General features: G+C 43.4%; 1 protein-coding gene across 2 annotated transcripts in view; it reads right to left on the reverse strand.

Moving 5' to 3' along the window:
* The window catches only part of LOC103660187 (adaptor related protein complex 3 subunit sigma 2), a 47,207-nt gene that overhangs the window by 17,579 nt on the left and 13,064 nt on the right, over positions 1 to 16,564 (reverse strand). For both annotated transcript variants that reach the window (XM_040642798.1, XM_008687784.2), the window contains exon 4: positions 10,815 to 10,886. In XM_040642798.1, coding sequence (XP_040498732.1) covers positions 10,815 to 10,886 — 72 coding nt within the window. The remainder of the gene's footprint in view (positions 1 to 10,814; positions 10,887 to 16,564) is intronic.

Genomic DNA, 16,564 nt, shown 5'->3' on the forward strand with positions numbered 1-16,564 from the left:
TCTAACAAGATGAAATTCCCGTTCCTTCTAAAGCACTACTCCTGGGACGGCTGTGGGCCCTGCTCCACCCTCTTTATGAACTGGGTCAAAAACTTATGAAGCTATGATATCCCTAAAGACAATTTATATCAATAACTCAGTATTGCTGTAGCATAAAGTTCAAGGCAGGAAATGGTGAGAGATGAGCCTAGAGAGGCAGGCTGGGACAGATGTCAGAGGTCTTTGTAAACAATGTGAAGGGGACTCAGCGCCACTCCTTTGGCACTGGTCCCCAACTCTTTCTACACTCATGAAAATTCATTTGTATGACACACTTCCTCAACCACTCAGTTGTCATTTCATATTTGTAAGGGTTCTCAGGAGGCAGGGCAAGGAGCGAGGCATGTCCTCCTTCTAAGAATCGCTGCTGTGTAGGATACAGAGCCACTGAATAATTCAAACAAGGGAGAGAGACAGTGAAAACACATTTTTAATATCATTAGGCAAGTGTGTAAAGAATGGATTTAAGGGAGTAATATCAGAGCCAGAGAGAACAGTGGGAAAAAAAGTAAAAATAAAGACAAGATCACCATTTATTGAGCTTGGCAATTACTCCCTAACTCCAATCTGCAAAACAACCACGAGTGGTGGCTGTTACTGTACTTCACCAAAGCCAAGTTACTGCACTCCACTGATTATAAAACACCATTCATTTATGTACCACTAAAAGAGAAAAATGTTGCCAATTAAACTATGAAATGCCAGTGATGTAAGACAAATCTTGACTTGAGATGGTAAAATAAAAAATATTACCAAAAATGGGGGACTGAGAGTCAATGAAGTATGGTATCATCCCTGTTGTACAAGATGGGGCACATACCCATTTCTCTCACCCTCTAGGCAGGAAAAGGGGCAGCAGTCTTAAAGTCCAAGAGGTTGGGCCCAGTCAGGAGAGACCTTCCGTTCCTCTCCTGAGGTTTCCATAACCAACATCATTAAACGTGATACATACAGGGTAAATTCAGGTATGCGGATTCTGAAAATCTAAAGGGCCGCACTTATGTAGTGACTGTGCAAAAAAGAGGGAAGTGCTCAGCTCCTGGCTTTGACAGGATGACTTTTCTTCAGCAGTCTCAGCAGGCAGACCAGCAGGGGTGGGCCCAGGCAGGCCTCTGCCACAGCTGCTGAAAATATCTTATGGTACCCATGGTACAGACCTGGCTAACGTCACAAATGGGTTCGATAATTTCTTCTCCACAGAATGTGAACCTTAATTCTTGAGGTCATAAGCAGATAAGGCCACGAAGATTTCACAACTGAGAATTAAATGTAGTATATTGTTTTCACGAAGCCTGCAGATCCATCTGCCTTCAGACTCATAAACATATCCTAAGGCACACTCTGGGCCATTACCCTTGCTCTGCACACACTCCGTTGGCCCTCCCCACTGGTGCTCTGGGCATAGTAAATGATAGTTCCTAGGCTGGGGTGAAGGGCTAGTTTGCAGACCATCCATCAATTTATCTGGCTTCAAGCTCAGACTTTGCCTTAGAGCAACAGAGAGCGATTTAACTGTTTACCGTGCTAGGCAATAAAGCTTGTAGAGAGAGAGAACTGCCTGTACTCTTCAGTGCAGTGGGCCTTAAGACCCCAAGTGATAAACAGGCATTACACGCACAGGGTACAACACTTCTCAAAAGTTAGTCCCTACACTTACATAGTTCCCCTCCCCAGAGGCAGTAACTCTTACTAATTTCTTCTGTAACAATTACCTGATCTTCTTCCCCACCACAACCTCAACTCCTATTACAGAGGACCCTTGAATGACTTGGGAGTTAGGGGCACTGACCTACCCCCCCACACACACACACGTAGTCAAAAATCTGCATGGAACTTCTGACTTCCCCAAAACTCAACTCCTAATAGCCTACTGTTAACTGGAAGCCTTACCGATAATACCGACAGTCAGGTAACACATATTTTGTGTGTTATATGTATTCTATAGTGTATTCTTACAATAAAGCCAGAGAAAATAAAACATTAAGAAAATTATAAGGAAGAAAAAATACACGTATAGTACCAGACTGTATTTATTAAAAAAACAAAACTCGCATATAAGTGGGCCCACACAGTCAAAACTGTGTTGTTCAAGGGTCAACTGTACCTCCCACCTTTGTCACTTCCATCCAGCAATATTGGCCTCCAGGTCTTTGTACCTGCTATTCTATCTACCTAGAATGCTCCTGTCGAGAAAACCACATCTTGCTCACTTCTACTTCTTTCAATTATTTGCTCTCAGCCACCTTATCAGAGATGCCTTCCCAAGCCACCCGACATACCCAACCCTTACCTGCTCTATTTTCTCCCCTGTACTTATCACCACCTGACGTACATTTTAGCTTACCCTACCAGATATACGGTTCATGAAGATAGGAATGTTTTATTAACTTTCCCAAGCACCTAGAATAGTGGATGGATAAATGAATTCAACAATAATTGAGTAACCAGAATGTACTAAGTATTGTGTTAACCAGATTCACAGCGGTGAATGCGACAGTCTGATCCCCACCTTAATGGTATGAGGTGGGCAAGGCGCAAACAAACAAGAGCTAGGTCGCTCATGATTCCCTGTCCACATGTAAGTTCCTAAGGCAAAAGTCATACAATTCCTATGTGGCAGAACCAGGATTCAAGCCCAGGCATGCAGGCTCTGGAGTCCATGCTCGTAATTAGGTAAATAAGCAAAAACACCACACTATGTTAAAGGCAATGGCAAACCTAGTTGAGGGGTGCTGGGGGGGAACAAGGTGAGTATACTTATTTCCATCTATGGGCAGGGAGAGGAATGTCAGGGAGGTTTTTTGAAGACTAACTTCCTTGAAGGGTGAGTCAGAATTGTCAGTCTGGAGATGCAGGGGGCTAGAGATTCAGTTTTGGACATAAGTCAGTTTGAACTGAAGTGAGTTCAGTTGGTAATTTAGAAGTCACCAGCAGACAGATGACTGTATGAGATTTCCTAAGAAGAGAGCACCTAAAAGAAAAGAGAAGAGGGACTAAACTACAAGATAAGAAGCCTAAAAGGCCAGATGGAATGGCCAGAAAGGTAGATAAAAGACCAGGTGAACGTGTGCGATGAACTAGGAACAAAGATTGCTCTAAGGAGGAGGAAGTGTGGAAATGGCTTGGTGAGAAGGTCCCTGGAAATGTGCACTGGACTCAGCACCACAGAGGACGAGGCTCTCCACAGCACGCTCACCCTTCACTCTTTCACACTGTGCTCCCACCTCAGAGGGCATCTGCACATGGGTCAGGCAGGGGCCCTGTTGGCATTTAGTCAAGGGGGTCAGGGATGCTACATACCAGCAGTTCAATGAAAACCTGCACTACCCAAAATGTTGATAACGCCTGCACTGGCTGACTCTTTGTAGCTGGAGCTGCGTTTACGGGAGGTTCCAAGTCTCCCCTAATGTTCACACATTCCCCCACACCCTCTGCCATACTTTCACTTCCTACAGCTTTGTCTCCTAGAATTCTGGTTTTGGAATTAAAAATGGAAACATTCTGTAAATGTCCACATATCTATCATAATATTCATGCTTTAAAACTCTCAAATTCTGAGATCTGAGCTTTAATGCAAAAAATGTGGGTTTTTAATGTTCCGGGCATTTCAGCGTCGGCTCGCTGATCTGTTATACAGGAATATAACCAACTCCTTTACAAAAGATGACTGGGCATAAAGTTCCTAGCGCAATGCCTGGCACCAGCAGCTGCCCAATCAATATTAATTTCTCTTTCCACGACTGCCCCTCCCCTTGATGAGTGCTCTGCTCAGGAATTTATACAGCCTTCATTGCTCCTCTCTGGCAGCACTGATCTACCGCGCACTGCTAGGGTTTTTCCCCAGTTACTTGACTTTGGGCCGCCACACCTGTGGTACTTGGCCAGCCTCACCGTGTTGTTATGACTCAGCAAGGGCCGCTGCGCTCAGTAGGCTGTCTAACATGCTCCCACGTCTAGGACCCCAGATGCCCAGCCAGAGCGCAGGTGGGCTGCCATCTACCCTGGCCACTTCCACTGCAGAGCCTCGCCTCAGAAAGAGCCACCTCTTCGAAGTCCCACTTTTCTTTCTCCACCACTGATCACGTATCACTAAATCAAGGAACTCATGATTAGGTACTCTATTATTCTATAGAAATAATTCATATACACTTTGGTTTTACAAAATACAATATGCAGATATACTGTATTTATGTGACTAAATGCAGTGCTTGTGCTCACTTCTATGAACAGTAGTGCAAGACGAGAGCCCCCTCATATAACACCATGCCTACCAAGAAATCACACTCAACTTATGGCATCTTTTCCAAAAATGCTGCTTACTCCAAGGCCAAGGAACATCTCTAGGGGACCCACCCTTCTAGCTGGACTATCAGCTTCTTGAGGGCAGGGCATTTGTCTTTTCCATCTTTGTATCTCCACACCTAGCACAGGGTCCTTCTCACTAATAAATGTTTGTTACTCATCTGATAATCAGAGGGGGAAGAAGACAAAAAACATTCTCTGGGGCGCCTGGGTGGCTCAGTCGTTAAGCGTCTGCCTTCGGCTCAGGGAGTGATCCTGGCGTTATGGGATCGAGCCCCACATCAGGCTCCTCTGCTGGGAGCCTGCTTCTTCCTCTCCCACTCCCCTTGCTTGTGTTCCCTCTCTCGTTGGCTGTCTCTCTCTCTCTCTCAAATAAACAAATAAAATCTTAAAAAAAAAAGATTATATAAAACAAACAAACCAACATTCTCAACAGACATTAGTACTTAAGGTCAGAGAGCCAAGGTAAGGACAGATGACTTGAGGAAAGCCTCTATAAGGAAGGAGGTATCTGTCTCACAGATACGGAAGCCATTTATTCTGTTAAGGAATTTTAATTTCCTAAATCACCTTAAATTCACGTGAGAGGTACAGGATAGGAATGTCATAAATTCTGGTAGAGAAACTGAAAAGCTGCTACACAGATGCCTTTTTCTAAGAGTCAACCATGTTTCCCTCTTTAACAAGCATTCCTCTATCTTTGAATACCAAAACCTCTTGGTTCCTGCCTGTAAACTGATCCTGAAGCAAATGTCAGCTTTTCCTCTAAGAAAATAAATGAAAAAAGTATGGTAGTCATCAGTAACATTCAAAACTATTTCAGGTTCCCCCCAGTCCTCAGCACATGGCAGGAAGGCACTTCCCCAGCCACTTAGGTGTGGGCAGGTGACTTGCCCGGACCAATGAAATGTGAGTACAGTGAATACTGTGTGGCACTTCCAGAGCCAGGGCACAAGTGTCCAGCTGGAAGTACATGTCGAGGAGGACTTCATCAGCCTGAACACCGGAGTGACTATCGTGAACAGAGGCACCACGACGGCCACACAGCATGAGTGAGAAATAAACCCTGTCACTATCTAAGCTACTAGAATTTTGGAGTTATGCATTACCTCGTCTTCCTAGATTGACATAAACATCAAGCCAGACAAAGGGTTCTCAACTAGGGATCAAGAAATTCTGGGTTTTGCCTCAGAATAGGCCAACCCTCTCTTGCATCATAAAGGACAGCAGCAAGAACAGTAGAACTGATCTCAATTCCAGCCTTGTAGGGCACCTACAAATCAACAAAGTAATATATAATGTGTTTTATCTGCAACATATCCAAGTAATATCATTAGTAATCAGCTTTACTACTGATTACAATCTTGACAAACACTGGGTTTTACTGAAAAGGCAGGGTAACAAACAGCTCTCAAGTTCAGATTTTGCTGTGTTGTATACGCTGTCATCCTAATGCCCTTAACCATTAATATGGAATGATTAAACAAAGTAAACAGGCTCTCTGCAATTTCAAGTCGCAGACAATGAGGCAGTGCAAAGTTCAAGTAAGGAACGTGAAGTAGTGTAGCAGACATTACGAGTGGTTTGGAGCAGTCTCAGCTTTTTTTTCTTTTTAAACAAAGATGTTAGAAATTTAAGAAATCATCATTGCCAGTCTCTGTCAGTCGTTCTGAAAGGATAAGACATTGGCCTCTGAAACATACTCTGCCACAAAATTCTTATCATCAAGCATCAGCAGAGACGGGCTCAGAATGCAATGGGACCAAAGGTTGGCCTAGGCTCCCCTCCTCTCTCTTAGGCATAGCCAGACAGACACAAGTAGCAAAGGGGTGGTCAGCCCCTTCCCAAGCACTAAAACTCAAACTGAATGTCTTATTCTTCTGTGCCAAAACAGCAACTTCTTCATCACTAAAAACATACAAAGTATGCGTCCCTCACTCTTTTTTCCATTCTTGGAGACCAGCAATCAGGATACCTGCTTCAACGTCACTAGGGTGTGGAGGGCCTTACGTCATCAGGGTGTGGAGAGCCTTAATGAGCTGTTATCACAAGCTCTGTTCCCAGAAGGGACATTAAATAAGCACCGTCCTTTATTAGTCCTTTATTACGTTTTATGATCCTTTCATCTTGGGCTCACCAGTTCACTCCAATTTTGAGCCCTCAGCATTTTCCCATTTCAGCAGTCTATACTTAGCAAGAGATTTTTAAATTCCATACTCTGAGGTTTCTTGGCCTCAGACTCGCCCAGAAGCATTATGTTCCAACTCTCCTGAGATAGCCCACTGCAAACTGAAGTCTATAAAAAGGCTGGATAAATTTCCTTGACACAGCCACTGAATTGTGACTCTGATGACCAAATCTTGAAAGCCCAACCCAGTGCCAAATCCAGCTTTGCTGATGAGCCGCTGGCAGATCAAAATGTTATGCTGCCCACATGGTTTTCTTTGAACAAAACTTAATTCATCATAATTAACATCAACACCCAACTTAGTCCTGACATTGACCTATTTGGGGATTTCTGAAAGCAAAAGGGAACCAACTGCCCCAGGCAAGATAAGCTCCAAATGGCCCAGTCTGGATTGAAGACTACCCGAGAGACTGTAAAATCAGACTTTACACAGCCTGCAGCAGTTTAAATCATGGAACAACCTGATGAGTCTAATTACCTGGGAATCTTTGGAACTACTCGGGTGAAGACTACCTCACTCAGGGACCACGCTGGATTCAGTGAGGGAGACAGGGGAAACACAAAGATAAGGATGGTCTAATCAAGTACGGAAAACATACAAACTTATATAAACTAAGGTACATACTGCCAGAAACAGCACTATATATGGTCCACAGAGATCATCATAGGCCAGGGTGATGAGGGCAAGCTTTAGGGTGGTAGCATTCGAGCTGAACCTGAATGACAGGCTGGATTCAGTTATAAAAAGACGTGAAAGGCAATTCAGGCAGAGGCTCTGAGCAGGAACGACAGCATGACTACGACTGGTCCAGTCTGGGTGTAGCAGAGGTATCTGGCAAGAAGTAATGGTAAGCAAGGCCAAGACAGAATAGTAACAATTGTAGACAGCCTTGAATGCCGGGCCAGGGGGTCAAGGCTTGGTAACAGGGACCAAAACTGGGCTGTGCTCAAGGGAACCGTTAGTCTAATGGGTGATTTAGGGAAAAAGAAAAATAATTCCCACACGCAGGTCAACAAGAAGGAAGAAATAAGGTCAGAAAACCTGACAGATACAACTGAAATTGAGAGGCACCATAGCTAAAGACAGTGCTTGACCCATAGCTGGAATCGGCATTAAAAATACAAAGGACATTACTGGGGCAAGGGAGGAAAATTTAAATATGAACTATATATTGAATAACAGTATTTTTTGGTGTTAGATTTCAAACATGTTAATTATGCTGTGGTTAATTTATTAGGTTAATTACAGAATTATGCACAACATATTATATAAGATAATGTCCTTGTTCTCAAGAGATGTCTGCTGAAGTATTTAGGGACGAGAGGTCATGACGTCTGCAACTAACCTGGATGGGTTGAGAAGAAAACTATATATGTATACGGAGAGATGTAAAAGCAAGTGTGCCAAATGTTAGCAATTGGTGAACGTAAGAACAGATATGAGGAGTCTACGCAGAGAAGCAACAGGTTTTAGCAACTGGCTATTGGTGGCAAAGAAGAGGGAGGCAAAGTTTTGAGGTGCTGAGTGTACCTGCCAGAGGATGGTGGCAGCGCCAGCGGAAAAGGGAGGCTGAAGGGTGAAACGGTGTTCAGCAGACACAAGCCGAATCTGGCTCTGGATAAGAAGTGGCAGGAAGAAGTAAGATGCTGGAACGAAAGGAGGAAGAAATGCCATCCAGCAGTGGGAAATACAGAGATGGGACTCAGGCCATACTGGACTAGAAATTACAAGTTTGGGAATTACCGAAAAGGATAATTTAAGTAAGAGAAAAGGATGAGATCTAGGCTAGAAACAGGAGAGTGAGAAGAGCGAGGTGAGAGATGACTGACAACATAAGTTAGTGACAGAGGTGAGAAGAGAATAAGAGAAGACCAGGAGGGTTCTATGTAACAGAAGCAAAGGTGGAAAAAGAACTAAAACGGCAGTACTCCACGGAAGGATCGGTAGCATGGAATGCTGCAGAAACCTTCCGGAAGGTAATACTGGCAATTGGGATTAGGAAATTATCAGCGCCTTTAGGGTGAGAGTGAAAACCAGTAAACAGGGCACCTGAAAGGGAACAGATGAGGCAGAAATGCAAGACTGGATGCAAACCACTCACGCATTCAAGATGTTCACCTTAAAAATGCAAGAGTGGAGATGAGATGCCAGTTAAAAGAACGGGAGAAGCAAGGAACAGCTGGGTTCTGTGAGAGACTGCAGCCACAGCAGAAGGGACATATACAGACAGCTCCGAGACACTGTGGTATACGGCAGGGAGAGACAGGAAGTTGTTCCGGCTCTACACATGGGATGAAACACACTTTCATTTAAGCCAGGAAGAAAGGGGGAGCCAGGAGGCGGAGAGACAGGGTAGAGAGGTTTCTTCAATCCAGAAGGACCAAGTTCAAGGTGACATTCCTATTGTCTTCTGACAGGCCCTTTGCCTACTTATCAGTAGACGACAGGCCTGAATTAGCAACCGTTCTACGCTCTAAGCTCTAGAAGAGGGCAAAGACAAGCCTGAGATGGAACTAAAAAAAGTCACCTGCTGAAAGACACCTTCGGACACTGTAAAGGTGAGCAGGGTGAGGTCCTGGCTCCTTGCGCCATCACTTTCCAAAGATCTCAGGAAATAGGGATGGTAATTTCCTGATGTCATATCAGCAACTAAAAATAGACAGTTTTATAAACCATAAAAGGAATCTGCAGCAGCAGCAAACTACTTTATGGAACTTATTTAAAGATAAGACACAGGAGAAAGAACAACATCTTGATGGTTTTTTATTTCCTTTTAAAGCCACACCCACTAGCTGAGAGGGACACTGGGTTTGACCTATGGCTCTCCTTAAAGGACATTACCAGACAGCGCCTTGAACAACTGACATGCTTAAAAGCAACTTTAGGGGCGCCTAGGTGGCGCAGTCGTTAAGCGTCTGCCTTCGGCTCAGGGCATGATCCTGGCGTTTCGGGATCCAGCCCCACATCAGGCTCCTCCGCTAGTAGCCTGCTTCTTCCTCTCCCACTCCCCCTGCTTGTGTTCCCTCTCTCGCTGGCTGTCTCTATCAAATAGATAAATAAATAAATAAATATTTAAAAAAGGCAACTCTAAAGGCTTACAAAGAGGAGGTGAAGAGGTCTCTGAAGTTTCTAAGATTCTTTCATATGAAAAGGGAGAGTGACCACCTCAAAAACACCAGTGAGCTCTGGATGCCTCAAGCCTATCAGAGAGCCCCAAGGCAAGTCTCTCCGGCAAGAATGGGCTTCTGTGATTCTCTTGTACCAGGCTGCTCAGGGAGCCTCAGCGCCAAGCTAGGTGTTGAGAGAGAAAACTTCACTCATTCCAACATCCAACCTTAAGAATGCACTTACTGCATTCGCCTGGAGAGTGTCATCTGAGAATCTCAGGAGAGTTAACAGAGCTGAAGATCCTATTGGAAAATGACAAGAAGTCCTCTAGATGGCAATGCTAGCAATGATGGATCTAAAAACAACGACCTCGTTAGGATGAAAACACAGTAATGAAGGATCATGGCTTAGCAATGAGTCGTGTCCTAAACAATCACTCACTCTCTCCAAGGGCCATAGAGCATGGTGACAACAACCAGCTGAAGAAAACGAGGAGCAAGCACACCTAAGGTGAACAGCACTGGATACTGCATGAGCCCAGCTGGATAAAATTCATGCGGCAGCTCCTATCCCCTTGCTGGCTATCTCCCACCTTTAAGTTGGCACATGGGGACACAGGCCATGTCAAAGTGATGCTAGCAGCACAAATCTGAGAACATGTACTTTGTATCACTTCAATGCTGCCCAACGGTCTGCTTCCCTACAGAATATTACCTGACCTCAAACTATGTTGTAAATGTCTGAGTCACTCTGTTACTCTTTAGGAAAATTACAAACTTCACTAGCTAGGTCAAAGACCCTGTATCTGGATTCTTCCGAAGCTTCACTGACACTGGATTATGCCAAAGAAACTCATTTTACAAACATAAAATAATTTCTCTCGCCATTGGTGCGGCAGCCAGTCATTATAGTGACATCACTGCTCTCTAGCAAGGTCTGTCTGTAAAAAGATGAACCATGACATAGGCCCAGTAATCACATGTGTGTGTTAAAACTGGTAACAGACCTCAGCAAAACACTCCCAAAACTATCAAACTGAAGTTATTAAATGAAACCCATCTGGGACTACTCCAGAGTAAAAAGCCACAAGAAAGAACGTAAAGGTGTAGAGGCAGACAAAAATATCCTAGGCTTTAGTGTTCTAGTAACCCTGGTCAGGGAGAGAAGGTACCTTACCTTATCCATATGGAAGATCAAATCCAATTCACAAACATTTTCAAAACACTTATCCAGGGTCTCCACAAAAACCTAGGAAACAAAGAAAAACAGATCAAGAAATAGGAACATAGTCACATCTTCATAAATGTCACATCTGAAAGTCAAGGGGGGCAGTCACGTTGCTACTTACCTTATGATAAATCTCAAAAGAAACCAAAAAACTACCAGCTTTAGGCAATCACCCTACCTATTCCAGTTTAGAGGACACAGTATAGGACAGGACAATCTTGTTTTTAGCATAGCAATACAACCAGCAGCAAACACATGGGGTTTTCTTTCTCCCTTTACAAGGTGCTAATTTACACAGAAAAATAACAAATTGAAATACCAACTACTAGCACTCCTTTCCGCAAGCCTCCGTGTATACACATACAAAAACTTTTTACTATTACAGCGTTTTCAGTTTTGTCCTGCTAAATTCCAGTTAACATTAACTTCAAAATACCTTTCCAGGAACCACCTAACATGCTCACAACTTTTGTTTTTAACTTAATATAACATTTAAACAGAAAAGTATACAAAAGATAAGAGTACAGTTTAACGAACTTTCAGAATGAACGTATCACGTACCCAACCACCATCCAGATACTGCAATGGAGTACTTCCAGCTCCAGATGCTCTCTTCATGCCCCTTCAGACAAAACCCCCTCTCCAAAGGGAGCCACCACCCTGAGCCTATCATCACAGTTTAGTTCTGCCTGTCTGTGAGTTTACACAGGGGCTATCATACAACATGTATTCCTTCTGACTTCTTTCATTCAACAGTGCTGGTGAACTCCTGTGTTGCTGCATGTCCTAAAGGCTTGCTCATATTCACTGCTGGACAGTATTTCATAGACATATTTATGCATTCTCCTATAGATGGGACATCTGAGTTGTTTTCAGCTTTTGACTGGCTATAAACTAATATAAATGGAAATCATATTTCTAGCTACTTTGGAAAACGCTTTGACATTATATTATTTACTTACTTATTATTGTTATTTATTGTATCAGTACAGAAATGCATACACATATATGCAAAAAAACACATATCATAATTTCATAACAGCACTATCCATAACTCTTTACATTTTTATCAGTGGCTGAATATTCTTCTGTAAGGATAACATACTTGAATAGGGGCTTATGTTCAATCCCCGTGCGGGGCACTTGGTGAGCCCTTACAATGTAGTAACTCAAGTCCTTCAGTTTGGGAAAATTTTATCAAATAATTTAGTTGAGAATTTCCCCGTTTTCCTGTCCCTAATCTTTCTTTTTGGAGCTGCTTCTGCTGAGGTACCAGACCTCCTCATTTTCTTATCCTTCCCCTTCCAGTTTTCTCTCAGGTCTTTAATTTCTAAGAGAACACTTTGTTCCATCTTTCTTTTTTATTTAGCAGACCGTTTTCTTGTTTTACTTCCCTGGGGCTTAAAGACAGGGGCTTGTTTGTTTTACTGTTGTTCTTTCTTTTATGGTCTCTATTTCCTCTACATTGCTTTTTATGGTTTGTTCGTTTTGGTCTCCATCTTCCATGTTAGAGGCTTTCCTCAGATTACTGATCATCCTTGGTTTTTTATTCATAAGAATCAAAGGCCGACTGGAAGCTCTGCAATCCTAGCTACTTGCTGGGGATCCTCCCTTCATCCCTTTAGGCTTTTTTATTCCTTCCTCTTCGATTGTTCAGATTTCCCAGAGAAATTTCACAATCTCCCGCCAAAAGACGAAAAGACTAGCTACCTGAAATTTGGGAGCGGAGTGGTGGCAAAGGGCTAGGAAGTCAGGATACAACATTCACAAGGCACACGTTCATCTGATCCCCCTGCTGGGGCACCACCAACCATGTCTGCTGTCCCCCAGACCAGGGACCCACAACTGGGGAAAGGACTTAGGGATGGAACTGGTGCTCAGGCAGCTTTCCCTGCCCGCCCCACACCACACCCAGTGGCTGTGGGGCCAGCTCTGTGCCTCGTGAGGCTTCCATGTGGTGCAGCAGCCGGGCTGGTAGCCTTCTCTACTGCTGGCCCAGGACGAGGCTTCCTTGGACTTGCCAAGTCAATTACCATACTCTTTCCTCTTTTCAAAAAGTTCCTTGCTATTGTTTCCTCTCCTGTTCCATCCTTGTTGTTGTGTGTATGGCCTCTAGTTTTAAAGGAAAAAAAAAATAAACCTAGAAGTGTTGAAGTTTCCAATAGGACTTTTTTTAAAAAATGAAACTGACAAAGTCAAAGTTCTTAACAGAATATAAACAATGAAAATACTCTGCCAAGAATGTTTAGAAAAACAATGATAAGGAATGACTAGGCATCAAAATTCACTGCAAAGCCTTGGTCATTAAAATAAAAAAATACTAAGAAATAAAAGTATGTCAGTGGGACAGGATATAAAATCCTGAAACAGGGCGCCTGTGGCTCAGTCAGTTAAGCGTCTGTCTTCAGTTTGGGTCATGGTCCTGGGGTCCTGGGATCGAGTCCCGCATTGGGCTCCCTGCTCAGAGGGCAGGCTGCTTCTCCCTCTGCCCTTCCCCCTGCTTGTGCTATCTCAAATAAATGAGTAAAATCTTTATAAATAAACACATACATACTGAAACATACAAATGTGTATAAGAAAATACATTCCTCTCCCCCCTCCCAGATGTGGTAAATCATTTTAATTTTTGTCAAAGGCATAATCCAGTTTTGGAAATTTGTTGAAAGGTTAAAATTCATACAAAACCTGCCATAAATTAAGACAAAGGTAGATTAAAATTTATCGTATCTATCTCTTAAAGCAATACCCTCCATAAAGAGCAAAGGTAGGCTTTTGCCTTAATACAGAGCAATGCTGGCTCTAGACTTCTATGCAATTCTGAACAAAAATGAATTCTCTAAAATTATTTTCCACTTATCGTGAACCTCAACAGACCAAATTCAAAAGCAAATCATGGTAAAATCTACTATCGTCTTGAATTCTGTAGTCCAAGAATTTCAGACAAGCTATGCTGAAAAGCCACTGCTGAGGAATCCAGTGAGGCGCAGGGACACATCATGGGCACTCTGGGTTTTGAAGCCTGAGAAAATTAAAAAGTCGATTTTGTGTGTAATATTTTTAAATGTACTCTAGGAAGACCAAAACCATGAAAGCCAGTAAGAGTCTGCGAAAGAGTCACTGCAGCCTACTGTCGCCAGGCTGCCTCCATGCCCAGCACCACATTTATGCAGCCTCCAGTGGTAGGCACCACCAAATCCTCTTCCTCTCCCTCTACTGCACATCCTCTTCCCTGCCCTACAAGGTTTGGGGGCACTTCATTGTACATGGGTCCACTCATGCCAAGTAAATACAATTTTTGACACAGATAGTATTTTTTTTTAAAGATTTTATTTATTTATTCGACAGAGACAGCCAGCGAGAGAGGAAACACAAGCAGGGGGAGTGGGAGAGGAAGAAGCAGGCTCATAGCGGAGGAGCCTGATGTGGGGCTCGATCCCATAACGCCGGGTTCACGTCCTGAGCCGAAGGCAGACGCTTAACCGCTGTGCCACCCAGGCACCCCGACACAGATAGTAATTTGAATTGGTAGGGAAAAGATAGTTGGCAGTGTTGGGACAAATGGCTATCCTTCAGGGAAAAAATTAAAGCCAGTTACCTGTCCCAATACAGACATAAAAAACCTTACAGGTACTATTGAGCTAAGCGTAAAAAACAAACTAAAAAAGCAATGGCAGATCCCCTTAGTGCCACTTACGTCTCTCATGGGAGTGGATTTAGTCAGTCTATGGGAAGCTTCTGGGTGGTTGGTATTGTTAAAAGCACTGCCCCAGCAGCCAGAACTCTGGAGTAAGATGCCTAGAGTATATGCGAGGAACAGGAGACCATATTTCTCAGCAGCACTGTGCCAAGGGGCTGTTTTTATTAAAAAGGGTTAATGAAATTAAGATTAGTTATTAGTCGTCTTGGGCTGCCATAACGAAATACCACAGGCTGTGTGAATTAAATAATAGAAATTTATTTTCTCAGTGTTAGAGGCTAGTGATCCCAGATCAAGGTCTGGTAGGATTGGTTCCTGATAAGGGCTCTCCTCCTAGCTCACAGACAGCCACCTTCTCACTGTGTCTTTGACGGGACTTTCTTTGGTTTGTGCACATGGAAAGAGAGAAATCCCTAATCTCTCTCTCTGTCTTACAAGAACACGAGTTGTATGGGATCAGAGCCCCACCCTTATGAGCTCATTTAACCATAACAACGTCCTTAAAAGCACCCATCTCTAAATATAGTCACACTGGGGGTTAGGGCCTCAACACATGAATTTGAGGGGACCCAATTTAGTCCATAACAATTGGGTTCTCAAACAGATTGGTAATACAGAATGAGATGGAATAGCTCCAGAAAAAATATCCCCACATAAAGATCAAAAAAGAGCAGTCAGATGTATCTGTTTCTCCTAGAGCCTCAAGATATCATCAAGATCATGATCAAGATCAAAAGAACATGAAAGTCTGATAATGTAGGAAGAAAATGTAGGAGTCAGAGCAGAAGCAGAGTATGCTAATGCATGAAGAAACTGAAGAAGCCACAGGCACAGACGGCAAAATAATAAGACATGAATCTAAAAATAAATCCTCTATGAAATACAAATTTCAGTAACATATTGACAAAGAACATTCTTCTTATAAAGTAAAGGAGAGACTAAATTCATCTGAAAATGGTGAGGACAGACACAAACGCAAAGAAACTAAGTCATCAAGAGGCAGAAGTCACTCAAGACCTAAGTCTCATTAAACGCATATCACAGTAGAAGCAGGGAGTGGAAATGTCTCGATCCATGAACAGATCCAGAAGATGTCATAATCTAGAAGCGAGAGAGGAAGAAACCATGATCCAGAAGCAGGGGAAGCACTGCGGATCAGATCTAGTTCCTGCTCGGCACCAACAGGCATAGGGTAGAAGCAGGAGCAGCACCAGAGGAGACGTCAAGAAAAACCAAGAAATATTAACAGAAGTTTAAGCCAGACTCCTAGTCTACCTGTCTTCAGAGGCAGAAATAGCAATGGGTGCACAAAAAGCTTTAGCTAGGGAGCTGGAAAGGGCAGAGGCTGGAAATGACAAGAACAGCGGAAGAGGAAATTACTGAAAACAAGAACAAGAACTAGCCACAGCTACGGGAGGCTCTCTTCTCACTGCTGCGGCCCTGTGGGCAGTGCAGCGAGTTCCCCTTGTCCATGGGGGTGCACCCCAAGGCCCCTGTGGGTACCAGAACCACGGTTAGTACCCAGCCCTGTACAGACTATGTCCTACATGCACACACTTACGATGGTTTAGTCTATGAGGCCCACTAAGAGATTAACAATAATAAAAATACAACAATTGTAACAATATACTGTAATAAAAGTTCTATAAATGTGGTCTCTCTCTCTCTCTCACTGTTCTGTACTCATCCTTCTTGTGATGACAAGAGATGATAACATGGCTGCGTGGTGAGATGAAGTGAGGTGGGTGACGAATGCACTGTAATGTAGCATTAGGCTACTACTGACCCTGTGATAAGTCAGAAGGAAGACATGCTTCTGGGTCGTGGCTGATTCGGGTAACTGAAGCCAGGGAAAGCAAAGCTGTGCATAAAGGGGGACTACTCTGAAGCCTCAGACAGCTACGGCTCAGATGTCAGCCCAAATTAATACTTTGGCAGAGATGAGAATAGTCTTATCTAGCTATTACAACCCAGCAGTTGTGAATCCTGTGAAACCTGCTGA

The sequence above is a fragment of the Ursus maritimus genome, unplaced genomic scaffold, assembly GCF_017311325.1.
Source record: "Ursus maritimus isolate PB19 unplaced genomic scaffold, ASM1731132v1 scaffold_27, whole genome shotgun sequence".
Classification (NCBI taxonomy): Eukaryota; Metazoa; Chordata; class Mammalia; order Carnivora; family Ursidae; genus Ursus; species Ursus maritimus.